This window comes from Siphateles boraxobius, unplaced genomic scaffold (genome assembly GCF_051911475.1).
Source record: "Siphateles boraxobius isolate OS27281-9 unplaced genomic scaffold, OSU_SipBor_1 11, whole genome shotgun sequence".
NCBI lineage: Eukaryota > Metazoa > Chordata > Actinopteri > Cypriniformes > Leuciscidae > Siphateles > Siphateles boraxobius.
In genome coordinates, this window is record NW_027508711.1 from 11,790,580 (window position 1) to 11,817,669 (window position 27,090).

General features: G+C 36.4%; 3 protein-coding genes across 4 annotated transcripts in view; 1 reads left to right on the plus strand and 2 right to left on the minus strand.

The window, feature by feature from the left end:
* gemin5 (gem (nuclear organelle) associated protein 5) overlaps nucleotides 1-4,019 on the plus strand; it is a 31,999-nt gene extending 27,980 nt beyond the window's left edge. The window contains exons 25-28 of one of the 2 annotated variants that reach the window (XM_077196714.1): nucleotides 1,013-1,175; nucleotides 1,972-2,422; nucleotides 2,506-2,584; nucleotides 3,762-4,019. In XM_077196714.1, the coding sequence (XP_077052829.1) occupies nucleotides 1,013-1,175; nucleotides 1,972-2,422; nucleotides 2,506-2,584; nucleotides 3,762-3,932 (864 nt within the window). In that variant the 3' untranslated portion in view covers nucleotides 3,933-4,019. The remainder of the gene's footprint in view (nucleotides 1-1,012; nucleotides 1,176-1,971; nucleotides 2,423-2,505; nucleotides 2,585-3,761) is intronic. The other variant, XM_077196715.1, reaches the window with a different exon arrangement.
* Nucleotides 4,020-5,781: 1,762 nt separating this feature from the next.
* cnot8 (CCR4-NOT transcription complex, subunit 8) lies at nucleotides 5,782-12,993 on the minus strand. The gene is made up of 7 exons (XM_077196716.1): nucleotides 12,867-12,993; nucleotides 11,962-12,156; nucleotides 11,121-11,314; nucleotides 10,566-10,727; nucleotides 6,853-6,997; nucleotides 6,670-6,780; nucleotides 5,782-6,586 (listed from the first exon to the last, which is right to left on the minus strand). Exons 2-7 carry the CDS (start codon nucleotides 12,076-12,078, stop codon nucleotides 6,458-6,460), a joined length of 858 nt encoding a protein of 285 aa, XP_077052831.1. The 5' UTR covers nucleotides 12,079-12,156; nucleotides 12,867-12,993; the 3' UTR covers nucleotides 5,782-6,457.
* A 5,009-nt stretch (nucleotides 12,994-18,002) lies between these two features.
* Nucleotides 18,003-27,090, minus strand: part of wwc1 (WW and C2 domain containing 1) — a 42,259-nt gene continuing 33,171 nt past the window's right edge. Inside the window, exons 16-22 of the mRNA XM_077196717.1 lie at nucleotides 25,704-25,768; nucleotides 23,888-24,035; nucleotides 23,613-23,777; nucleotides 23,414-23,506; nucleotides 20,671-20,901; nucleotides 20,460-20,578; nucleotides 18,003-19,151 (exon numbers count right to left, since the gene is read on the minus strand). Coding sequence (XP_077052832.1) covers nucleotides 19,085-19,151; nucleotides 20,460-20,578; nucleotides 20,671-20,901; nucleotides 23,414-23,506; nucleotides 23,613-23,777; nucleotides 23,888-24,035; nucleotides 25,704-25,768 — 888 coding nt within the window. The 3' untranslated portion in view covers nucleotides 18,003-19,084. The remainder of the gene's footprint in view (nucleotides 19,152-20,459; nucleotides 20,579-20,670; nucleotides 20,902-23,413; nucleotides 23,507-23,612; nucleotides 23,778-23,887; nucleotides 24,036-25,703; nucleotides 25,769-27,090) is intronic.

Sequence of the window (27,090 nt, forward strand, 5' to 3'; positions counted from 1 at the left end):
GTAAATTATGGCTTTATATAAGCACTGCTGTGATTTATGGCTCTATATAAGCACTGCTGTAAATTATGGCTTTATATAAGCAGTGCTGTGATTTATGGCACTATGTCAGCACTGCTGTGATTTATGGCTCTATATAAGCACTGCTGTGATTAATGGCTCTATATAAGCACTGCTGTAAATTATGGCTATATATAAGCACTGCTGTGATTTATGGCACTATATCAGCACTGCTGTGATTTGTGGCTCTATCTAAGCACTGCTGTGTTTTATGGCTCTATATAACCACTTCTGTGTTTTATGGCTCTATATAAGCACTGCTGTGATTTTATGGCTCTATATAAGCACTGCTGTGATTTTATGGCTACAAAATAAGCACTGCTGTGATTAATGACTCTATATAAGCACTGCTGTGATTAATGACTCTATATAAGCACTGCTGTGATTAATGGCTCTATATAAGCATGTCTGTGATTAATGGCTCTATATAAGCATGTCTGTGATTTATGGCTCTATATAAGCACTGCTGTAAATTATGGCTTTATATAAGCACTGCTGTGATTTATGGCTCTATATAAGCACTGCTGTAAATTATGGCTTTATATAAGCAGTGCTGTGATTTATGGCACTATGTCAGCACTGCTGTGATTTATGGCTCTATATAAGCACTGCTGTGATTTATGGCTCTATATAAGCACTGCTGTGATTAATGGCTCTATATAAGCACTGCTGTAAATTATGGCTATATATAAGCACTGCTGTGATTTATGGCACTATATCAGCACTGCTGTGATTTATGGCTCTATATCAGCACTGTTGTGATTTATGGCTTTATATAAGCACTGTTGTGATTTATGGCTTTATATAAGCACTAGGGGTGTTGAAATTATAAGATGTATTATAGATCATTTCTGACCAAAAATTTGTTTTTTACTGACAATAAAACCTATTATAAGAATTCTATTGGATGTCATCGTCAAATTCTTTAATTTTCCGCTATTTTTTTATTCCTCAGCTCTTATCTCACATTTCATTGGACGTGACACTGTGTGCTTTGAGTCAGCTGTTGTGTGATTGGCCGTCTACTCTAGAGGAGCTACTGCCAGCTCTGACTCGAGGTTCAGAGGCGGGACACTTCACGCTGATGGCAGAGATGTGCCAGCTGCTTTTACCACAAGGTGAGGTACACAAACACATATACGTGCACTGAACAACAAAATAAAATCAATCCAAGTGAAATTTAAAGTCGGGATGTATCCCAGTGAAAAGGTTTCTCAAACAAAAAAGGATGTAGGGCAGGACTTGATTTTGGCCATTGCGAAGTGATTGGATGGTTGTGGTTCGTTATGAGTTGATCTCATGTGAGTGACAGGTTGTCCCGCCCTCGCACCAGTAAACACATCATCAGAGAAGAAAAGAGATAGGAATTTATTTTGATTAAATATTACAAGGGCACATGATGTGCATAGACAAATTTATAATAAATGCTGCAATATTCCATAAAAAACAAGAATGTTCTTTATTGTGTCCATGAAGACTTTAAAGTTAACGATTCAAATTAGTAATGCATCGAAATGAAAATTCTGGGCCGAAACCTAAAATCTTGGATGCACTTGTCCGAAAACCGAAACCAAAACTGCTTTTTAAAAATGATTTATTTCTTATTTTAAATTAGCTTTTTTGTAAAATTGTATTAATATTACTTTTTAATGACATTCAATCATTTTAATGAAAATAAATACATGCTAATAAAATAAAATAACCAAACTTCTATTAAAAAAGTAACGCCTAAATTGGACAGAAAATATATTAATATTAAATATCAGTATATTATAACTTAATTAAGTTCTAAACAACAGAATCCGATTTAACAGATTCATTTTTTAACCAATTATCCAAATAATGTATAGTCCTACGGCGGCCCGAAATTTTGGTACATCCCTAATTCAAATCTCATTGTCCTTTTTGTTGCAGGTTTGGAGTCAGTGGCACTTTACAAACAGAAACTAGACCCAAGTGATGAGAGAAGCTCGATGATTTCTCAAATCGTGGAGGCTTTTGTCTGTTATCAGCTCATGTATAAGAAATGGTGGAACTACAGTGATGAAACTTCAGCTTTGACCAATAACACCATCAGCAACGGTCACCCTTTAACAGAGAACAACCACAAAGAAGATGAAGCAGACTGTAACAGAGAAGCTCAATCTGAAGGCACTTTCTCTGAGGGCTTCTGGAACATTCTTCTCTCTGAACCTCATGCCAGTCTTCAGGCCGCCCAGAGAGCCATAGCAGAGATTCAGAAGAGAGTGACGAGCCTGATTCAGCGGCACAGCCAGTGTGAAGAGACTCACGTGAGCCCTGAAGCTCTTAGCACTTCTCAATCTGAAACTTCAGAGGAACATGGAGGATCTACAAGTGGAAGCAGGTATTTCTGATGCTGTATCTTATGTGCTTTGATTCAGGTGCTTCAAAGAAATGTCTAACGGCTCTTTTTTTGTCTCTCTTTAGTAGTGAATCGCTCTCTACACTGACTGCCCAGGTTGCTGAACACCATAAAGTGCTCACTGCCCTTCCTGAGCTGCTTAGAGTAAGATACTCAGTTTTCTTAAAGGGACAGTTCACCCAAAAATGACTGTTCTGTCATCATTTACTCAATCTCATACAGGTTTGGAACGACTTGATTTTCTTTCTTCTGCTGAACACAAAAGATTATATTTTGAAGACTATAGGTAACCAGACAGTTGATGGACCCCATTGACTTCCATGTTATGGAAAAAATGCTATACTCGATGGGGAGCATCAACCGTTTGGTTACTGATGTTCTTTTGTGTTCAACAGAAGAAAGAAAATAACAGGTTTAGAACGACTTGAGGGTGAGTAAATGATGACAGAATTTTCATTTTTGGGTGAACTGTCCCTTTAACCCCGTAATGCCTGATATATAAAATGATCATATTTGATACATCAGGCTTTTATGGCTCATTAAGTGTGATATAGGAGAAAATTGAGATCATACGTGTAGAAAAACACCTCAAATGTATTACACTGAGCAAAATATGCAATTTGGAGCAGTTGCTGATATACAGTAGCCAACATTTGAAGTGGGTCAAAACCTTTACATGAATTTTGATTAATACCTGGTCTTGTCTTGGGACAACTTTGATGAACTTTTTTTTGATCCACTTCAAATGTAGACTACTGTATATGTCCAAAAAGTAAGTAAGATGAAAGTCTGATAGCTTGAAATGTAAATCTGAGAGATGCACAAATAAACATTCCTCAAAAGCCTGAAGTATCATATATAATACTCGTATATGATGAATAATAAAGTAAACCTAAGTTGCTGCAGTGTAACTGTTCATCTTAAAAAATATTACTTACAATATAAAAAAACATTCTTTTACTTTATAAAAATCGGTTAGGATTTCACAACAAAATACTAAAAGACCTTCTACTTGAATTATAAACTATCAATCAGATGATAGAAGGTATAGTAAATTGCGTACAACAGGTTTTTTCTGCAATGTTTGAAACATTTTGACAATTTGGAGGCCTTAGCCTCCATCATATTTGAGACACATTTCTAAGTTTCTTATTGTTCAGACAGCTGGTTCAGAGTTTGTCTGCTTAGCTTAAATTATGGGGGCAAAAAGGAGCTTTCTCTATTGACAGCCATTCAAGAGTAGCCATGTATTCTGACCGAAGTGATTTCATTTCATGATAGATTTTTTTCTTTCTCTCTCTCTCTCTCTCTCTTATTTTAGCAATATCCATTTCCGGATGTCATGGAATGTTGTATCGTCTTTCTGCACATGGAAAAACAGTTTACCCTGTTTCCACGGCACATCTGTGCCGAAGCCACAACTTTATTGCGCAAATACGGAACTACAGAATCGCTCTGTAAAGCCTGGCAGAGACTGACACTGTCCAAATAGCACTTATTGTTTTTGATATGCAATTATTGTTGTTTGATATGTAAAATTCACTTGACTTATGTCTGTAATAAAACAAATTCTCCCACAGTTAACTTTTTTTTATTGAAGCAATCGATTGTATTTGACCAAACTTTTGTCAGCCGAACCCCATTGCATTAAAATGTTTATTTGAAGCACCCCCTAATATTTTAAAATTCATATTTCAATAATTTAACACATTTGCATGTTCACAGATCTTTGATGTCAGTTGTCACATGACATGCAGATAAACAAATTCTTTTTTTGTGTGGTTTTTCATTTTAAAATTCTTTTAGCACTTTTGTGATACATTTATATATAAAATATATTTATATTTTAATCAATATGAAGTCAAGTTTAAAAGTGTAAATGTTAAATCATAACGAAACAATTAGCGGCAAACCTTTTTTTCTCCGTATTGTGACGGAGATGAAACATCAAAAAAGGAAAAAATACTAGTGTGGGAGTTTGTTTTATCTTTCAGTTGTTGATTGGCTGTGAACTTGTAAGAAAGAGGCGGGGTTTAATTAGACTAAAGGATTGTAAAAGTTTAGCATACATACATATGCCCAATCATAGAGAAGCCTTATGTAAAACAAAGAAATGCATGGATGAATCATAAAAAAAAAGATGCATGTAGGGCTATTTTATCAATAATCGCCTTAAGAATATCACAATATCTGAGCAACGTTAACTTAGGAATAAAGAAAACATCAAATAAAGATGTGTAATCAAGAAAAAATATTTGGCAAAATTACAAAAAGGATAAATGATGTTTGATAGGTAACACATTGCCGAACAGGCAATTAAAACAGATTAGGCTAATTAAAGTTACAAAAGTTATTCCATCAAGTTCAGTGAGTGATTTTCTTAGTGGCAGCAGGTACAGTAGGTGTCAATGTACGGATCCAAGTTCTCAAAAGTTTACATTCACTTAAGACAAAACTGTTGATGAGGATATTTTGACACAATTGTGTATATTTGTCTGTGTGCACTATATAAGAGGCGACTGAGTCCCCAGAACAGAAAACAGCTCGCATGCAGAAGAGTTCTCTTTGCACTCAATATCAAGATTTGGAATTCATTTTCTATTCCTAGTCCTACTAACGAAGTACTTACAGGCCTGTGGGATTGTGGGAAAACACCCACCAAAACTAAAGCCTTCCAACTTTAAAGGAATGTTTCCCCCAAAAATGATAAGGTTATTTACTCACCCCAAGACCATGCATGACTTTCTTTTCTTAGCCGAAGAGAAATTAAGGTTTTGGAGGGAGAAATATCCTGTTGTTTTCATGTAATGCAAGTGAATGGTGCTGAACATGGACCATTTTTGACGGTCCAACATTTAATATTTATACAGCTTCAAAGGGCTCCACCTGACCAATACAGGTCTTTAACGCAACCATCAGTCATTAAAAAATATATATATATAAAGTACATGAATAATGCAGTGCTATTTGATGATCAAGAACTTGCTTCACAGAGCTGGAACAAGGTGAGCACTTGTAGAATACATATTTTTCTTAAAATGACTGCTCGTTTTGCTAGATTACACTCTTATTTGTCAGTTGGGGTAGTGTGGAGCCCTTTGAATCTGCCGAAATATGGATTTTGGTCTGTCAAAAACAGTCTACGTTGGGCACCATTCACCTGCATTACATGGAGAAAAAATCCTCCAAAGTTTTCCTCTAAGACCATAATTTCTCTTCAGCTGAAGAAAGAAATCTTAAATCAAGAAATTAACATTTTGGGGTGAACCATTCCTTTAAAGGCTGTAAACAAAGGTTCAGTTTTCAGTACACATGCCTTGTAATTGGACATGACACCACTGTGGCGATAGAAAACATTTTAATACACAACTGTCTCGAACAACAGATACAATAAAAACACGTACCACAAACAGTCGAGATCGTGTGACGAACAATTTTAAAACGGTTACATAGGACCAGTGGACTCGTGTTCTCAGATATGCCCCAAACCTCAATCTAAAATGTATTTATTACAGGAAAAATGCTTAAAGATAGCAATTTCTTTTGAAAGTTTCAATTTTAATATACATACATGCTGGCTTATTTTAAAAACACAACCCCAAAGTCACGTGTTCCAACGTTGAGAAGGCATTTCCTCTTATCTCAGTGATGATTAAATCTCAAGCCTTTCCAGAAAATATCAAAACATTTCTAAAAAGGACTGAGCATATTAAAATGCCTGGAGTCTCGTAAGCAGTAAGATACGCAAGCACTGGTCCCATGCTTAAAACGATGGTGTTTTTAATACTGTAAAACAAAAGATAAAATTTTCAAAAAAGCAGCCGATGGGAAGAACAGGAGCACATCTAGAGTCCTGGAACGTCGTGGTGTGATGGACTAAAGAGCAGAACAGAATCGGAGATTAGCTTGTTTGCATTTCCCAATGTCCCTTTAGAATGCATGAATCATTTGAAATCATCTTTGTAAAGAACAATGCTGAGTGGGATTAAAACAAGTGCGTCATGCACTTGATTTTAGTCAGTGCTTGTTGTTGGCTTCCTCCTGCGAGGAATTGGAGATTCCATTCTGACTTTGAGAGGAACCCGATCCCAGGCCATAGAGTCGCCCACAGTACTTGGCATCGTCGATGTTGTCTTCAAAAAACAGCTGAAGAAATAAAACATGACAGCAGAATTAATGAACAGCTAAGATCCCAGCGTCAGCTATGGCCTCATTTACAAAATATGAACCTCTTTCATGCGGAAGAAAGCCATTCCAGTGAGCAGCGAGTCTGAGCCGGCCTGATGCTGCCTGCCGATCCTTTTGAGCTCCAGCTGGTCCGCAACCTCCTGAAGTCCACCCTGAACAGAGCACGACTCACTGATCATCTTTATCAATGACAATCACAACACGGGTTACAGTACTTGACGTACCTTAAGGTTTTTGCAGCTCTTCATGAGATATTTGACGTCGTAAATGGCTGGGAAGAAAAGGTTTAAGATCTGAAAGAACTCGTGCTCCTCTTCTGGCAGCCGGGTGTCTGTGAGGAGCTTCACCAGGTATCCGAAATCATAGCCACTGGTGAGGACAGAGGAGAAACAAAACAAAAACCTTTAGATCTCACTAGGGGCCTGATTTACTAACAGGGCACATTCGCGTGAGAACGAAATCCCAAAAAAAGCACAGATGTCTACTGATCTGCCGGATCATTTCCATAATGACCGACGCAATCTAACAAGAGCAGTGCAAATTAGCGTCTGGTTTAAGACATGCTTAAATAATGGCGCAAATACCTGTAAATTGACTATCCTAAATCACAGTGCGTGATTCATTTAAATACTCTCCTCCCATTAACGTTGCGTCTGAAAGGGAAACTCCTATAAACACATATGCAATAAGGTCAGCTGCAAAAATAACCCTATTCACCCCTTTGTGTGTCTTTAGTGTCGGGACAGTAGTTTAATGCCAAAAGAAGGTTTGCGCTGGAAAGCTGTTAGTAAATCTGTCCCTAGATGTGCCATTCAACAAAGTCATGCTGTGATGCATTCCAAAGCTATTTGTATAATGCAATTAATGTCAAGTATGCAAAATTTGATCAAAGTGCACATTTGGATTTGCTGAATGAGCAGTTTATTTTATAGCACATTTTCAACACGCCGGTAGTTTTGGTTTAAATTAATTTAGACTTGGTGTTTTTAATATACGTTTATGATGAATGTCACTAATTTGTTTTGCACTTGTATTTCTGTTCTGAACACCATTCAATTTTAAGGATTTGTTTTAGTGTGAGGGAATGTAAAATACATGTTCGTTTTATTTACTGGCATTTTACATTATTTCTGAATGTAATAAAAAAAGTGTCACTTGTACACCGTACACTTATTTTTCGTAAGTCTTCGGATCTCACCCTGACTGATTTAGCCAGAATAAGCTGCAAAATGGCTCTAAAATCATCATGTGTAAAAAGTGACTCCTACTAACAGGTGTATGCATAAATGTTTCACACTGTTGGCAAATGTTTCAACTATGTAACAAGATATTTTTCAACATCAAACACGTGTAATGGCAGGGACCTTGAAAATTATTTCTAATATGCAAACCTGTTACCCAATCATAGCAGTGAGCATTTACTTCCAAGTATTGAATGTGTCAAAATCAGGATAGAAAATAGCTTATTCTAAATTAGGATGTTTTTTGATGTAAAAATCTTGATCACATAAGTGGAGTAGGGCGGCAAACTAACAGTTATTTTGATAACCGGCTAATCTGTCGATTAATTTCCCAATTAATTGGATGAAAAAATATATTATACATTTAAATTCATTTTAATCCCTTATTTTAAACAATATTTTTCCACATACTGCCCAATGCTGTTCTCCAAACAATGTGTAATATAAAATGAAAAGTGCCAGTGGCCAAAATGTTCCTATATAAGCCTAAATATATATGTTTATATAAAAGTATATAAGCAAAAAAGGTTAAAATATAAAAATTGCATTCCAAACCCAAAAACAGCATTGCTTAATATTTTCAAGCAGATATTAAAGCGACTAAATTAAAAATGACAATAAACAAACAAAATGTTAACTTCTATGAGGCACGAAGAACGCACACATTCACTCGTCTGAACAGTTATATTACATTAATGTGTCATTCCAAAAAAGTGCCTTTACTGTTACTGCTCTCATAAATATATCTTGCGTTACATGTAGAATTTTAAAACTACACTTAATTTAAAAAAAAAAAAATTTATTTTATTTTAGCCAGAGTTATTGCGCTCCTGGTTTACTGCACTCCGTCTGTTTGACGAAACTAATCGATAATCAAATTCGTTGACGATTATTTTCATTACCTATAACAACCGATTTTATCGATTAGTTGTTTCAGCCCTGAGTGGACCCCAGAGAACATAAAACAAAACAAAAAGAAATGCAGTTTATTATACCCCTTTAACTTTTGTGATGGCAAAGAACTTCAATCTCACACGTGTTACTAAAATAAACATGTGATGTGAATGTTGGACAGTATGTTGGGCTGGCGGCGCCAGAACTGCAACTGACAGAATGTGTGCTGTAGCACGATAGCTACAGTATTGACAACTGACTTTTTTGCACCTCAAATTGAACCCAAAAAAGCAGTGAAGCATTTTTGTTAAGAAATAATAATTTTCATATGTATAAATCGCATGTTTAATAAATCAATAGATTAAAAAAAAACAGTGATTGGAGTATACCATTTTTTGAGCTTCAAAGCTTCCGTAGTAATCAACATCGAATATTTGAAGCGTCGCAGGCAAATTAAAAATAATAATAAACAAGGCTCAAACATCCATTTCGTAACAGACATGTGTGTTCATTTGAGCACATCCGCCAATGAAACAATACACTAATGCCTGTAAAGTGTTGAAATAAATCAGTAAATAATGGTTACTTAAATAATATAATAAAGTTATTTTTTTTTAATTCGTTTTATATTTCCACACAAAGACGCATGATATAGCCTAAGCCTACCGCTCTGTGCTTTGAGAGGGATCAGGGATGTGAGACCATCTCTTTTCTAATATCTTCATGTTTTCTACTTGTAAAATAGTGAATTTTATCTTCCTCCGTGTCAAGACATTTAGACTTTTTTTGATTGTGCGCTGCCAGAGAAATCAAAACTAAAATCACACGTGTGCGTGTGAGAGAAACGCACTTTACAAATAAATATGACGTGGTGGATTTGAAGTCTGATAACAAACACAAGCTGTGTTAAAAAGAATTTGACATGCAAGTTAAAACGTTAGGCTACCTGTCCTACGGCGTTTTTTCTACTTTAGGCTACCACAGTAAAGAATGCGAATATAATAGGCCTAATTAAAAGCGAAACAAAGGAAGAAACATTTATAATCCTCTGCAAAAATGGGTGAGACGTGAGTGCAGATTTGGGAAAAGAAACGAGAGATTCCATGTCCAGTGGAATAACTAATCGAATATGGTTAAATACTAATAATCGGGAGACCAGACCGCAAACCACAATACAAAGCCGACAAAGCTTACATTTTTATGGGCTCACGCACAACTCACTCATTCGTCATGAATCCAAATGTTTCCATGGCTGCGATGTAACATTTAATTGTTAACCTATTGTTTATTTTGTAAACAATGCTTTGTGCTTCACCCGTGTCACAATATTCATGAAAAACAGTTTTCACATACAAAACAAAATTGTTTTTGCGGACCACCGCTGGTGCTACTCAGCCGCAGTGGGGCGTTGTCAAGTTTACCAGCACAAACGAGTAAAAAAGCTAATACATTTTGTTTCTATTATTCTGTTTTCCACATTCTATTTTCCACAATGTCAAAGCAACGCAGCTTAACCCAAAAAACAAGGGTGCGCTTTAGACCGAGAATACTCCAGGTGCGGGGAACATAACAAGGTTGGGTTCCTTCAACTGTCCATCCTAATAAACACGGCTAAGCTAAGATAATTTTATAGTGTAAACATTTTCAAGCGCACATGAGAACCGCTTCGAGGGGGATGCCAGGTGCGCGTAAAAATAAATTAATAACTCCCCCGAATATTCGAATCCAAAAATTGAAAATGAATGAATATTCGGGTCCAGCCCTAGATTGGAGTCCGGCAGATTGATGGATTTTTCTATTACCTGTGAAAGGAGAGCCACTTGACATTTTCACACAGCACCAGGCCTGACGTCATCAGGAGCTCTGCGAAGTAGAGTGTGTCGATGCCCTCCTCCTCGTGCTTCTTAAACTGCAGCCCAGAGTTCTGGAGGAGATCTATGGAGTCCTGGGAGTACATGTCCTCTCTGCAAAACACAGGGTCAAACAACACCAACATTACCATTACTGGCTCAGGCTAAATCTGTAAAACACTCTGGCCTTGTTTTCACCTGGTATTAAGATGCGTTTTGGCCGTTCTTATCACAACCAGACGAGGGAGACACATTACGGTTTTACACCTGTTTTTATCCGTATCTTTTATCCACTTTCAACCACTTCTGTCCTCATTTATTCAAAGGGAGCGTTTATGAGTGAGAAATGTGGTTTTTCAGATCTTTTGATCAAATAAAATTGCGCAACTTATGTGAACACGACTGATCGACCAAAGTGCATCTTAATACCAGGTGTAAACGGGGCTTCTCACACAAATATCAACATAAGAGATGAGAAGGGTTAAGCAAGTAACGCTGGACACCTACGTCAAATTGAACTTGAAGTTGAACTGCCATGTTGTGGTTCCAGGCGGGTAGTCTCCCTCTTCATTCATAAACGTCAAACCCAGCTGGATGATTTTTAAAAGGTCCACGTTACACCTCAGGAGCTGGTACTGGTAGTCAACAGTACTGCGAAACTCTCCAATGGGACGAACCACAACACCAGGAAACTCTGTGTCCTGAGGATCCAAAGCACAAATATTCAGCTCATATTTCTGTTAAAGCACTTACACTACTGTCAAACATTTGGAACAATTAAGATGCATGTATTTGAAAGAAGTCTCTTATGACAAGGCATTGTTGATCAATACAGAAAAACAGTAATATTGTGAGATATTATTATAATTTAAAATAAATATTTAAATGTAAGTTATTCCTGTGATGGCAAAGCTGAATTTTCAGCATCATTACTCCAGTCTTCAGAAATTCTAATATGCTGATTTGCTGCTCAAGAAACATTTCCGTTTTTGCTGCTTCACATTTTTTGTTGTAACTTTGATGCAAAGCTACTATTCAAAAATGTGTGGTACTTTTTTTTTCTTTTAAGAAAATGCTTTTATCAAGGTTGCATTAAATTAATCAAAAGTGAAAATAAAGGCATTTATAATGTTAAAAAATATTTCTATTGCAAATACATGCTGTTCTTTTGAACTTTCTCTTCATCAAAGAATCCTGAAGAAAAAAAAAATCATCATGGTTTCCACAAAAATATTAAGCATGACAAATGGTTTTCAAATCTGAAAATAAGAACTATTATCAATAACTGAGCACCAATAATAATAATTGAGCATCAACTCAGCATATTAGAATGATTTCACACACACACCATGGCGATATAGTTGTAGTTTTGAATGATCTGTCGGATCTTCCTCATCTCCTCCTCCACATTGCTGGCCCAGACCTCACAGATAATTTGACTGGTATCTGCAAGTGCGGCTGGCATGATGATGATGGTGATGATGAAGGCCGAGGAACTGATAGAGGATCCCAGCGATCCTGAAGCTCTCACACGCAAAAGAAACTGCCAGGAAGAGCAAATTAAGTTATCATGGCATTTATTCTAATTCATCTCTCATTAGCATGGAAATATTTTAAAAAAAGTACAAGAATAATAATGAAAGACTGATAATAATAATGTAAGACACTTATTAAAAAGTGTTTGCCAACTCAACCAGATGAATACTCTAGCAACTACCATCTTACATTTTAATCTTATCAGGGAATGTATAACGTTATTTAATTCACTTTCATAGTGGACATACGAATGAAGTAGGTGAATATTAAATGAACAATTAGTGAATATTAACATGCACAACGTTTCCACACCCAAACAAACAACTAGCAAACTCGGTTATCATTTATTCAAAATGTAACGCTCAAGTGGGTGGAAATACTAAAATGCTCATATATAACGTTATATTAATTAATGTTCACTAACATTAACGTCTTAAGAATACTCTAGATAACTCTAACCATTCACAGGCTAGTATCTAGAAGCGAATTTCTAAAAATCAATGTGATTATACATCTTAATTGTTCATTAAAGAAGTAAAAAAAATTAAATGAACCATGATTTGGTGCAAGGGTTTGATATTAGCTTAAAGCGCTAGCTTCTGTTAGTCTGCTGCCGCCAAACACGCTGACAAACAACATTTCCATTCCAGCCAGAGTATGTAACGCTACTAAACAAATATCATACGGAGTAACACAAAGTTTCAGGCGACTATTCACCTGGCAGGTTGTTAGGTGTTCTTCGGCGTAGATGTAGAAGCCGCTGTGCAGCTAGCAGTAGCAGCGACTCTAAACACACAGCGCGCTGCTTCCGGTCCCGCGGGATTGTGGGAAAATACCCGCCAAAACTACAGCCTTTCAATAGTTGGCAGTGAGAGAGAAAAAAAAAAAGAGTCACGACACAAATTGATTTATATTAAATATTTTGTATATCCTAAATACACATACGCACGATAGATATAAATTTTAGATTTTTTTTACATTGTAATATTGTATTCTTTTCATTTACATAGTTTAAATGTTTTAAAGCGATAGTTCACCTAAAACCGAAAATTCTATCGTTTACTCGCGCTCAAGTTTTCAAACCTGTACGAGTTTCTTTCTTCTGTTGAACACAAAATATATTTTAAAGAATGCGGGTAACCAGACATTTGACGGCAGTGGCAACCATTGACTTCCATGGTATTTGTCTGGTTACCAACATTCTTTAATATCTACTTAGTTTTATGTTCAACAGAAGAAACTCAAACAGGTCTGGAACGACATGAGTGAGAGTAAATGACGACCGAATTGTAATTTTTGGGTGAACTGTCTCTTTAAATTAAAATTTGAACTTGAATAATGGCCAAGAGGTTGTGTGAATGTTTGTCATACATCTATGAGCAAGTTGGACCAACTATTATGTTTATATATACAGGTCCTTCTCAAAAAAATTGCATATTGTGATAAAGTTCATTATTTTCCATAATGTAATGATAAAAATTAAACTTTCATATATTTTAGATTCATTGCACACCAACTGAAATATTTCAGGTCTTTTATTGTTTTAATACTGATGATTTTGGCATACAGCTCATGAAAACCCAAAATTCCTATCTCAAAAAATTAGCATATCATGAAAAGGGTCTCTAAACGAGCTATTAACCTAATCATCTGAATCAACTAATTTACTCTAAACAGCTGCAAAAGATTCCTGAGGCTTTTAAAAACTCCCAGCCTGTTTCATTACTCAAAACCGCAATCATGGGTAAGACTGCCGACCTGACTGCTGTCCAGAAGGCCATCATTGACACCCTCAAGCAAGAGGGTAAGACACAGAAAGAAATTTCTGAACAAATAGGCTGTTCCCAGAGTGCTGTATCAAGGCACCTCAGTGGGAAGTCTGTGGGAAGGAAAAAGTGTGTCAAAAAATGCTGCACAACAAGAAGAGGTGACGGGACCCTGAGGAAGATTGTGGAGAAGGACCGATTCCAGACCTTGGGGGACCTGCGGAAGCAGTGGACTGAGTCTGGAGTAGAAACATCCAGAGCCACCGTGCACAGGCGTGTGCAGGAAATGGGCTACAGGTGCCGCATTCCCCAGGTCAAGCCACTTTTGAACCAGAAACAGCGGCAGAAGCGCCTGACCTGGGCTACAGAGAAGCAGCACTGGACTGTTGCTCAGTGGTCCAAAGTACTTTTTTTCGGATGAAAGCAAATTTTGCATGTCATTTGGAAATCAAGGTGCCAGAGTCTGGAGGAAGACTGGGGAGAAGGAAATGCCAAAATGCCTGAAGTCCATTGTCAAGTACCCACAGCCAGTGATGGTCTGCGGTGCCATGTCAGCTGCTGGTGTTAGTCCACTGTGTTTTATCAAGGGCAGGGTCAATGCAGCTAGCTATCAGGAAATTTTGGAGCACTTCATGCTTCCATCTGCTGAAAAGCTTTATGGAGATGATTTCATTTTTCAGCACGACCTGGCACCTGCTCACAGTGCCAAAACCACTGGTAAATGGTTTACTGACTATGGTATTACTGTGCTCAATTGGCCTGCCAACTCTCCTGACCTGAACCCCATAGAGAATCTGTGGGATATTGTGACAGACGCAAGACCCAACACTCTGGATGAGCTTAAGGCCGCTATCGAAGCATCCTGGGCCTCCATAACACCTCAGCAGTGCCACAGGCTGATTGCCTCCATGCCACGCCGCATTGAAGCAGTCATTTCTGCAAAAGGATTCCCGACCAAGTATTGAGTGCATAACTGAACATAATTATTTGAAGGTTGACTTTTTTTGTATTAAAAACACTTCTTTTATTGGTCGGATGAAATATGCTAATTTTTTGAGATAGGAATTTTGGGTTTTCATGAGCTGTATGCCAAAATCATCAGTATTAAAACAATAAAAGACCTGAAATATTTCAGTTGGTGTGCAATGAATCTAACATATAAGAAAGTTTAATTTTTATCATTACATTATGGAAAATAATGAACTTTATCACAATGTGTTAATTTTTTTAGAAGGACCTGTGTATGTATATATATATTTTAGGCCATTCTTGAGAATCAGTGTCATTTGTGTACTGTGTTTTTATAGCATAAAATGAATCATTTGCTGAAAATGCCCCATATTTAGTCTTCTTTCTGATATTTTACTGTTAGCAACTGCACATAATAGTTGGAATGAGAAGAAAACTGATTGATATCAATACAGATAAATCTATTAGGAATGTGAGAGTAAAAACACAAACACACACAAAACATTATAAAGATTAGAAGAAAGGAACTTTTTATATTTGTTGTGAAACTACAAAATACTCTTGTGCTGGTGATATATTTACAATTCTGGTTGACAGTACAGTGTCGATGATAAAATTCACAGCTTTCAAAAGTCTCACAAGAAAAAGAAAGACAGCACACCCAAATCACAAAAGTGCAATAAATACAAGCTGTACTTCTCCAACCATCGCTGTGATCAGATCAGGTTTTTTCATCATTAATACAAGAAAACAAAAAAAAATTAAATGCACTGGAGTTTTCAGAATAAAAGTCCTACTGTGTACAATAAACAAATGAATCATTCAAGACTACCAGCATACTGACAGCATTTTTTTTTCTCTTTTGATTATTTTAAGCAAGTATTACATGATTTAGGCATGATTGGACCAAGCGTCCAAATAAAAAATAAAAAAGCCAAATATTATGTCCTTATGAACCTCAGACTTGATAGCCGAAGAGCACCTAATCAATCAAGACAATTCTCTCCAACACATACTGTGAACGGTAAGCATACTGTACGACCAGTGAGAACATAAGAATTTCTCTTGTTCGACAACTCTCAGAATCAGCTCAGCTGTAGTGTTTCCAGGTAAACAGTACACATTTAAAGGGGATATATTGTTTCCCTCACATTCAAATAATCATCAATTGGTAAAAATTGTAAATCTGAAAAACTCTGGTAAAAATAATGATAAAAAAGTACCTTGATTAAAAATGCCAATGTGAGAAATATACATCACGCAGCAGCGTATTAAACTGAGCTGGGATGTATACGTTTGGCAGTGTACTGTCTTAAATGGGTCAAAATAATAACATTAAAGAGCTGAAAAAAAGGAATGGTTGTACTCTAATAAACTAGGTTTAACTACAGGATCTAAGAGAAAACGGCGCTGCAGAAGACAAAACAACCGAGTACAATGGCTTTAAGGTGAAAGCTATATGATGCTTTTATTCGAATTGGATATGTGGCTAAAAGCTTTCGGGGCAGCACTTCAGTTGGGTTTGTCTGGTGTCAAAATAAATATGGGAACTCCATCTCCTAAACCAATTTTATGGGAAATTACAATGGAGAGGAAATTACGGTTTCAGAACGAGTTCTACAAGTAAATGCAAGTTCAGTTCTGTCTGTACGCCGCTTGGAGGAGCAAGAGGCTAGGCCACATGCACATGAGCATTGCAGATAAAGGAAGGCTTCTGGATCATCCGTAACAGATTCCACACTAGTTTCGGACAATTGTGGTATCATTTCGCCGCATATCATAGCCTATACGTGTTATGAATGCTACTACAATTCAAACGACATTATTAGTTGATGGTCTGGATGGATGGATTCAATGTTTCCTTGAGAAACAAAGGCATAATGAAGCACGGGAAGATCTACATGGAAAATATGAGGCGTCAATGGAACAAAATCAATGGAATTGGGCTGGTAATGCCATCCATAACTGGTTAAATTAAGACAAAATTATGCTAAAATACTTTAAATCAGTATCAAATAAGGGGTCACATGATTTTTTTTTTAAAGTGCTACATTGATTCAGACTAACATCTTGGCCTGTGATGCAAAGCTATCGTTACATTGAAAAGGGTTTTTTAGGACATGGCAGTAACATGCAGTCACATACTATCAAGATACTGTAGATGAAGTGTTTAGTGAAAATCAATATTAGATTAACATAGAGGGAGCTCATTTACATAACGCAAATCACCAGTGACTCCCTACGTCTGCAGTGGCGTGCGATACATTATTAAGTATAGGGAGTATAAGTATACAGGGAGAGCTGGGAATTATCAACTGTGTGCCTTCACAGCTTTCAGTGCCCTAGATGTGTTCCTGTTTCTATGCCTCGGTAAAGATACGGTTCCAGATTTAAATCATTTTCTTCATAAACGTGTGAATCACACAAAAATTGTCCAGGTCATATTTTTGGAAATCATAATAAATAAATAAATAAAATAGAGATTACAGAAATTTGTAATTTTATTTTTGGATTTTGACTGGATTTTCATGACAATTCTCCCCAAATCGAATGTGCCGTATTGCAAAAAAAAGAAAAAAAAAAAAAGAAAAGATCGTTCTCATCACATAAGTGTACAAAAATAAACTGATCATTTTTGTCAATAAGGAAAAAAATATATAATAATAATAATAATAAAATAAATTACATTATTTCCATTACATTAGAGTCAAGAATTTGGGGGAAAGTGCAAGTAATTTTAATGGTTTTATGTAAATCCTATGCAAAAAATAATTCTTTGTTTTTTTCTTTCATTTATGGTGTGAAATATGATACATTTTTGTGAGATTCAACACACTTAAGGCTCCTCTACTGGTATTTAGCAATAAAATAATTTTATTTTGGGATTTTTACCAGATTGTCATGACAATTCTCCCCATATCTAGTGTACTGTAATGAAAAAAATTAAATGAGATATATATATATATACACATTGTTCTCATAACATAATAGTATATATATAATATAATAATTATATATATATAATTACATTTATTTCCTTCACATTACAGTTACAAAAGAATTTGGGGGAAAATGCACTTTAACGGTTTTATGTAAATCTTATGCAAAATATAATTCCTTTTCTTTTTTATTATTTTTATGGAGTGTCGATAAAAATATATTTGGTATATCAATAAAAATATATCTGGGTTAGACGTCAATGAAATGATGCTACCATTTTTGTTGTGAAGCTTATTCACATACAAAGCAAACGGTTTTAGATTAGAAGAGTCCGAATCAATAGAAATTATATACTATTACAACAGGCAACTGTAGAAACTAGCATGGGAAATTGATAAAACCGAAGAAGTCGCTTGAAAGTTTCCAAAGATGTAACAAGAGCTGGGAGAACAGGGTTTCACTTCAATGGGATAGTACGATCTTTCGTTCACATAATGTGCTTATTTGCTTTATTCTCTATATCGATGCCTTTTTCTATTAAAGTGCATGAACTATCTGATATTCTACCTGAGAGTCTGTGGAACTAAGTGCAGTTTCTACATCATTTTACGAGCATTTGCACTAAACGCGTCTTTGTTTGCATGTGCAATTAACAAAACGAACACCGAGCGCAGTTAGCAATCGATTTAGTCTACTAACCAGTCTAGTTAAATCGTCATGCTTTAGTTTCATGCTTTCTAACATCTGTGACCATTTACACAATTGCAAAAATCTTGAGACTGTCGAACATAAATGTGGACAAATGTGCTTGTTTCTAAATGGACGTGACTGAAATAGCAGGATTTATGCCCATTCATTTTGTCGTAAAGTTTGAGTCCTGAACCCTTGTGCTATGAACAGTAGTAACGTAAGTATCTGTAATCACATCTTCAAAAGTTACAGTAAGCGGTCCTGCCCAATAGCAGAGCAGCATGTTTCACACTCGTTTCGTTGTTTTTGAATGACCACTGAAATACCTAGAACAGATACTGACATACTCTTATTAGTAACAGAACATGGTGAAATTTAAAAAAGAAATCTATCTAAAAAAAAACACGGATCTATACATTTTCAGTTTTGAGAGTTACAACCCAGTGTTTTAAAATGACATTTTTCCTGCCCAACATACATTTTCCTGTCACACCATTCTTCATTATTCATAATACTGCCAGATGTCAGTTTCGTCTCCATGGAAACAAAAGCAGTTGAGAAGAATATCTTCTACACGTCGTCGGCTGGTAGGTCAGGAACGTTTATCTTCGCTCTGGTGAAGAAGGCCATCTTTTCTCTAAGAGAGGTTACAGCAGACAATAAGCAGAGCTTGAAACGGGACGGTGCCACATATAAAACAATGGAAGTTATTGACATTAGCTACGTTCCAAATCCTACTGAGCTGCCTAAGAAAGAATTTTAAAGATGTGCTCCAAATGTGTTCCAAGACACCTAATTCTGGCAAATTTTAAGGTAGCATCACATATATCCTTCAAAGGGAAGGCATTTCCATAATGCATTGCAATGAAGTCGGTGAAGTAAATCATAAATAATTGAAAAATGGTTCAACGTCTTTGAAAACTACGATCTCTTTGTGAACTTTTTGAAGCTTTAAAATGGTAGTTGGACTGTCAATGGAGGGACAGAAATCTCTCAGATTTTGTTTCAAATATCTAAATTCGTGTTTCGAAGCTGAACGAAAGTGTTATGGGTGAACTAACCCTTTAATAACTGTGGAAATGCATCATCACAGTCTGTGAAAATCGTTCATCAGCACCTTCAGACTATTGGGATCAACTGTGAGTTGATACTCCTGTGAAGGTCAGGTGAAGAGGGCTATTTGAGTGTCACATGGGGTTGCTCCAGATCAGTCAATTATGGACTTTCATTTCAGTTTATCATGCTGACTTAGAAGGCAGTGTTCCCACACCTTGGTTAACTTCAAATTCAAGGACTTTCCAGGTCCAATATCCTCAAATTCAAGGACTTAATGTGGGGACACATTTCACTGAGAGCAAGGTTACATCAAGTTACCTAGTAAGATACATTGTTACAGTTTTGCGTGTGTGAACGTTATGGCAACGTACAACACAAAGTAGGCTAGCTCGCGCGGAAAACACTTAACGTAACGTGTAAATGAGTGTAACTAACGTAAATCAAGCAAGCTAGTATGCATATTGCATAGGCCACGAAGTGTTGACGAAATAACACATTAGCTGACCGGAGGGAATAATATGGAATTTTTTACAGAAAACTTCTTGCACAAAATAAATTCAAGTACTTTCAAGGACCTGTATCTATGCATTTTTATTTTCAAAAACTTTCCAGGGCCTTGAAATCTTTTTTTCATATCCACAAACTTTCAAGTATTTCAAGGACCCGTGGGAACCCTGGAAGGTAGCTGCCTATGTAGGCAGTTAGACAACAAGGCAGCTCACTAGGTTTTGGAACAGAAACAGTGGCTTGGATGCATACAGAGAAGTTCTGCACACGCAGTGGTTAAAAGATCACTGTATTTGTTCTGTACACGTGCATAATGAACCAAAAGATCTGTACTGGAAATTTGTTGTGAACCGTTACACCCCTATTAGTAACAGATGCCCACCTAAAGGACTGGACTCCAGGGACCTCCTTGAGGCTCTGTCCACGGATCTTGTGCACATCCTTGGCCGCCGCTCGCATCATCTTCTCTACCCTCTGTTCCTGAAGCTGCTCTTCCTGGGTCTGAGGAGAGAACGGCGAATCAAAATTAGAGGCTGGACCGGATGACGTGCCGTTTGTAGATTTGTTGGTTCTGGAAATCTACTGGGACTGACCTGTCTCTCTGCATGTTTGAGCAGCAGACGAAAGCGCTCGTCCTCCTGCACCCATGTGGGGAGGACGTGCTGGCCCTGCAGACGGGCGTTCTCCAACTGCTCCTTTAGCTCCCGCAGCACACGCAGTTCCTCGTTCAGTCGGCTTTGCCGTGTGCGAGTCACCTGCAGGTCTAGCTCCAGATCCAGAGAGGTGCGCAGAAGCCCGTCCAGACCTTTGACCTGCATCAGTGGCTATGTGTGTGTGTGTGTGTGAGAGAGAGAGAGAGAGAGAGAGAGAGAGAGAGAGAGCGAGAGAGAGAGAGAACAAAGGGGTGAAAACTCATTCAATAGCTCTGTTGTGTCATCAAGGGCCAGTTCCTTTATGTGTCAGCAATCAGACTTTACTTTTCTGATTCAAATTAAAACAGTCTACCTTTTTATGTAACTGACTTTAAAAAGTTAGGATCAGTCTTGGATAAAAAATGGGATGACTAACTTTTAAGACTAGTCTTAAAAGCAGTTTATGCAACCAATCAGAAGTCAAAAATCACTGATCATACACAGCATTTTAACATGCTTCGAAATGTTTTAGTAAAACATACATGTAGATAAACATTGTTTGTTTGTACTAATGCAAATGCAAATTCTTCTTTAAAATCGTACAGTTTTTTCTCAATCGCTTGGGCTTAATTCACAAGTTTTTTCTCTTGAGTTCAGATCTCTGATCAGTTAGTTTCTTGTTCACATCAGATTTGAATTCCTTACTGATTTAAGCGATAACTAAATGAACATGGTTTGTTGATCAAAACTGATGAGTTGATTCTCAGTGAAATTATCAAACTCCACAACTTCTAAATGTTCTTTCCTCGTGTGAGCCTTCACATGCAAAATGCTATTCAATTATTAAATCTGCCAGACATGCATGTATATTCCATAAATATCCATGACATTGAATGTTTGTGACGTCTACTAAATTGGCAAATGGCCTGCCATTGTAATGAAGTAGGAATCAAAATCTTACCAATCAAACAATCAAATTAGGAGACATAATAGAGTGGGTAAAAATGAACTGAATCTTCAATTAATATGAAGCACATTTATATAAAAATAAGTGTACAGTATAAATATAAATGATAATTTTTTTTTGTCTGTAGTACAGTATTGACTTTTCCCAGTAGATTTTTACCTACTGTATCTAAAAAGCTCAGTGTGAGACACAAGAGCATTCAGCTACACAAAACTGATATTATTGTATAGATATAGAAAGCAAGCAATCAGTGTCAACAAAAAAGCATAACAAACATGATATTTGTGAACAAATATTTCCTGCATGGTTTGAAAAACCATCTACACGTTCTGACCAGTGTGGCTCACATGATGAAAAAAAATGGCAATGGTCAATTTACTGATACAATAACGAGGTTTTGAAGCATGAATTGTTGAATGTTTTGAGTGAGTTATTACATTTTGCAGACATGCAATAGAGTTGTGATGTTCCATTATGATAATTGCACATTAAAAACAAAACAGCAGACAAATATATATATATATATATATATATAGGGCTCACCAGCCACTGTGGCTAGAGGTTTTTCAAAGTTACTACTAGCCACCCGCCATTTTCACTGGCCACGCTTTTGACATCGATACCATGGGGGAAAAACTGCCATATAGATATTTTCCATATTATCTCATAATTTGGCAGAAGGTAAATTAGGCTGCTGTCACTTTAAGACCTAACTACTACTACATTGCACATAGTTTATTATTTCAGATTAAAAGACTAATTATAGAGATAAAAATACATATTATATATAAAATTCAAATGATATGTAATATATATAAAAAAATGTATTGAAGATTCTGTGGAACTAAAAGCAGTGTGTACTTAACTCGTCATGCTTTAGTTTCATGCTTGCTAACATCTGTAATCTTTTACACATTTGCAAAAAAAAATAAAACTCCAACTTAACCACAACACCACACCATCATTTACCTCACATTTGTAGGATGGGATATGTGATATTTTTATATTACTGCTTTAAAGGGAGGTGGTACTTTATCCCCTTTTAGGAGTCTTTAAAAGCCTGTATTATAAATCATTAAAGCTCTCTGTACAGTCCTCATTAAGCAAATCAATTCAAAATAACATTCTCACTATGACACTGCTTTAAAAGACTCAATGTAATGTGTCTCCTAAGGGACAGTGAGAACAAACCTGACCTTTCTAGACTATTTAAGGTCCTCTGGAGGGGCTCATCAAACCCATTTCCTCACTCTGAGACTGTGCTTCATTAACACTGACCTCAGGTCAGCACAGAAATGTCGGTATTAAATATTAAACTGCTGCTAATAAGCTTAAACTCCCCTTTCTAAGGGAAGTGTTTAACTTTGGGGTAAGTAAAATGCATGAAGTTTCCTAAGAAAAATCCAATGGGATCCCTAAATGGAATTTAATTCTATTTCTGATGTTCTTTTGAGATTAACTGCACGATTTATATGTTTGGAGCCCTATTTGAGATGGTTGAAGCGTGTTTATCAATTTGAATTTTTAAATTCAATAGGATTTAATAGGATTATTATTTCATTAGGACAATTCTCATAGGATTAGCAGAACAAATGAAGCATCAACCTGAATGTAAATACATTTTTTTTTTAGCTATTAAAGGACAATGGGGTCTCTGAACTGGTTTTAAAATAATAAGAATCGTGAGATTTTTACCCAAACGAGTGGATGTAAACGTGTAATATTTTCATATGTTACCTTCTTCATTCGAACACTGCGTCTCTCAGAAGCGTTCCGGACGAATGGAGATTTCTTAGAAAGGGTGGAGCTGTCACTGTCGCTACGGTTGATCTGGTGATTTGATGAATGTGGGCATAGGTAACAAAATAAATAAACATTGAGCTCTAATAATATTTTCAATATCTAAATACATTTGTGTGTGAATCTATGTTCTCACCCTGCAGATATACTGGCTCTGAGGTCCAGGTGAAAATGTCTTGGACCGGATGATGGTGTTTCCTCGCATGAAAGGGTTTTGCTGATGAACATCGTGTCGTCGCTCCTTGGGCCGAACAACAGAAGCAGAATGGGGGAGTCCGTCCACACTTGTCTCCTTATTCACCTTATGAGGCAAAGAGAGGATGTCAGAAAGTTTCATTGGAAAGGTATAACAAAAACTTCTATAAAAGCAATGAGAAAGTAGTTGCTGTGTAAATGAATCATGGCTGTCACCTTTTCCGTTAAGACTGCTGTTGGTCCAAGTTTAACCGGCTCGTCCTCCTGTTCCCATGGGCATTCATCGGGGTAGTACTCCTCACCCTCCTCAACATCACTACCTTCTCCATCCACAAACACGTCACCATCTAATGCCTCTGTGGCCCTATAAGATCACAAATATGCCATTTGACACCAGGGTTATTATGGCTCAGACATTATCATTTTTATTTAATCTATACAATTTTCCTTTTAGTTTTGTTTTAATGTGCATAAATAGATTTTATTTTGCTTAATTACAAGGAAAGAATTACAAAAAAACAGCATATTCTGCAAACGCCCCTTTTGTGCGCCATGCCTGCCCTATCTCAAACATCTAAAACACAGGTCTTAGGGGAGCTTGTGAAGGCTTGTCTCAACCGGTACATATAAAGGAATACTTTTAGCTGTGTTGCTATGTTCCATGAGTAAACAACTGAGTAGGCGAACACTTTCTCTAGAGCGAACGCGAGCATCTCGCTTATAATAAATCCATCCGGTGTATATCTGCATGTTGCGCCACAACTATTTAAGACTGCATACACTGGACAAATCAAAATTAAAAAAATATAAACAGGAACAATTGTCTTTCTGAACGTGCACATGATGATGTTGTATTGAAACGTCCATTGTTGTTTAATCTTTAAAGGTTTGAAATTTGGCTTGCACTCCAGTACCCAAAGCTGAATGATTTTGCTGTGTAACGTGTCAGTCATGGTCCCACGCGGCTAAACAAACACTCTCAGGCTGCGCTTGCTACAGCAGCCACACCCCAAACTCTCCCTATTGGTTGAGCTGGAAAGAAATTGACAGATCTGAGCAGACCGCTCAATCTTTTCTCAATGTTTACTTTTGGGAGAGATAAACCCATGAATGTCATACTAATAACAGTCAATGAACAATAAACTGGGTTAAGAGAATGTATTACATAAACATAAAACATACGTTTTTAAGTAACATAAAAAAATCTTACATACTTCACCTTTAAGTAATTCCTTTTTATCTTCCGAAAATGACTACTTTTAGTTTTGCTTTCCTTTAATTTCAGCGTTACTTTTAGTTTCCATCTCTTTTAGTACCCACAAATTGCTTATTATTTTTTGCTATGTACTTTATCTCTGAAATAAATAGAAAGTTATTGTTGTGTTAAACCGTAATGATCCTAAAAGAGTCTGCAACCTTCCAGAAGCGAGTGAGGGTGGAAAATGCTCTCCAAAAAATGCTGCCATGCCAGATTCCTGTCTTTGTTTTTAATTTCCATGACAGGTGATTGTGGTTGTATCATCGTCTAAAACAAACAGGCTTTGTAAAGTGCAGTTTTGGTTAAAATCATGAGACTGCCCTTCAGCCAATCCAAAAGAGGCAATGTGATCTAATATCGATACACATGTGTATCGAAAGAGTCCAGGAAATGTCATGAGAGAGGAATGCTGCTCAGTATTGCTCATGCACTGCCCTTGGATCAGTTGTTCATTCTGTTAATGTAACTCATGTAATTTTGGGGGAGCAGATCAAACACCAGGGAAAGTGAGTCATCGTGTGCTGTCACACTGTGATGAATTCCCACGAGACAGCAGAAAGGAGGTCAGTCAATAGAAAATAGCATTGGAAAAGAAAGAGAAGGAATATGAGATTCAAACGGCTTGTTAATTGCTTGTGTTAATCCTGGGTGGGATACTGGATATGATATGAAACCCAGACTCACACTGACACATTGTTAAGCTGACAGCTGTGCTGAAATGTATTAACGCTTATTATATTTGTGCTATGTCACAAGTAGTGGCAGGTAACGTACCAGTCCTCCACAGGAACGTTCTCCAGGTGTGCAGTGGCGGTCTCTGAGGTGCTGGGAGCTGAAGCCTAAAAATAAATAAAAGGATAACGATTATTATTATGTATTTAAAAAAACATCCTTGATTAAGGCTTTTCTGCAATATATTACTTTAAATTTGTTTTAGGTATCAGATGCATGCTAATTGCGTCTAATACTTTCTAAATGTAATACTTTGGCCAATTATTTAAAAATTATTCTAAAAAGGCACTTTTTTTATGAATAGGGTAACATTTTGGGTCCTGTTATTGTTTTAGATGCACATGATTTTGTTGGAAGAAATGGATAAACTATTATTTAACATAAAATTAACCTAGAATTCAAAGGTAGATATTTTTAAATATATAAAAAATTCCTTGTAAAATGGTGATTTTGTCTGATTTTGTCCCAACTTTAGAGGTTTTGATCTTTTCCACTGCATTCAATAATTCATCAAAACAAACTACATAAGAATTGGCCAATCATAGATCAGTGGTTCTCATCTGGGGAGTTTCAACTAAAAAAATTGAGGTGGAAAAATCTATTTTGGGTTGAGGCATCAAATGATTAAATAAAATGTCAATTCAAGGAGTCGCGTTCCAAAATGAAAGCTCTTTCTTTAAATGATCTAATTGCAAGGAATTTTGGAAAACGCTCTGCTACATGTTTAAACGATAAACTTAAATGCAATAAGGCACTTATTTTATGAATAGGGTACAATTTTGACTCCTGTTATTGTCTTAAAAGCATTAGATGTACATGATTTTGTTGCAAGAAATGGATAAATTAACCTGGATAAAATTAACCTAGAATGCAAGGTAGATATTTTTAATATATAAAAAATTCCTCGTAAAATGTTGATTTTGGTCTGTCCCAACTTAGAGGTTTTGATCATCTCCACTTTATTCAACAACTCATCAAAACAAACTACATGATAATTTTCACCATGTCAAAACTACAAATTTTAAACTATCAATTATAATATCCCCATATCAAATTTTCACATTTTTATTATTGTTTTCATTTCATATTTTATCTATTTAATGTTGATGTTTAATTGCTAGAAAGTAACAAAAATCATCTCACAAGATAAAAGAGCCTCAGGTCTTATTTGCGCCTTATTCGTGGAAAGTACCAGTAAAATCTAGATATAATAACCATCATAACAAAACAGGCTGTTTGCAAATTCAAAACTGCTGATAGCAACTAATTCAATGTAATTTGATCATCAACAGTATTAGAAAGCAGAAAGGACTTTTTGGGCAAGAAAGAATCAATTTCTTCATTTGAATGACGCAAGAACTGGATATAATATTCATGAATACTCCATGATCCTTGATGAGCTTAGCAGTTTGGCAAGACCGTTTCCAAG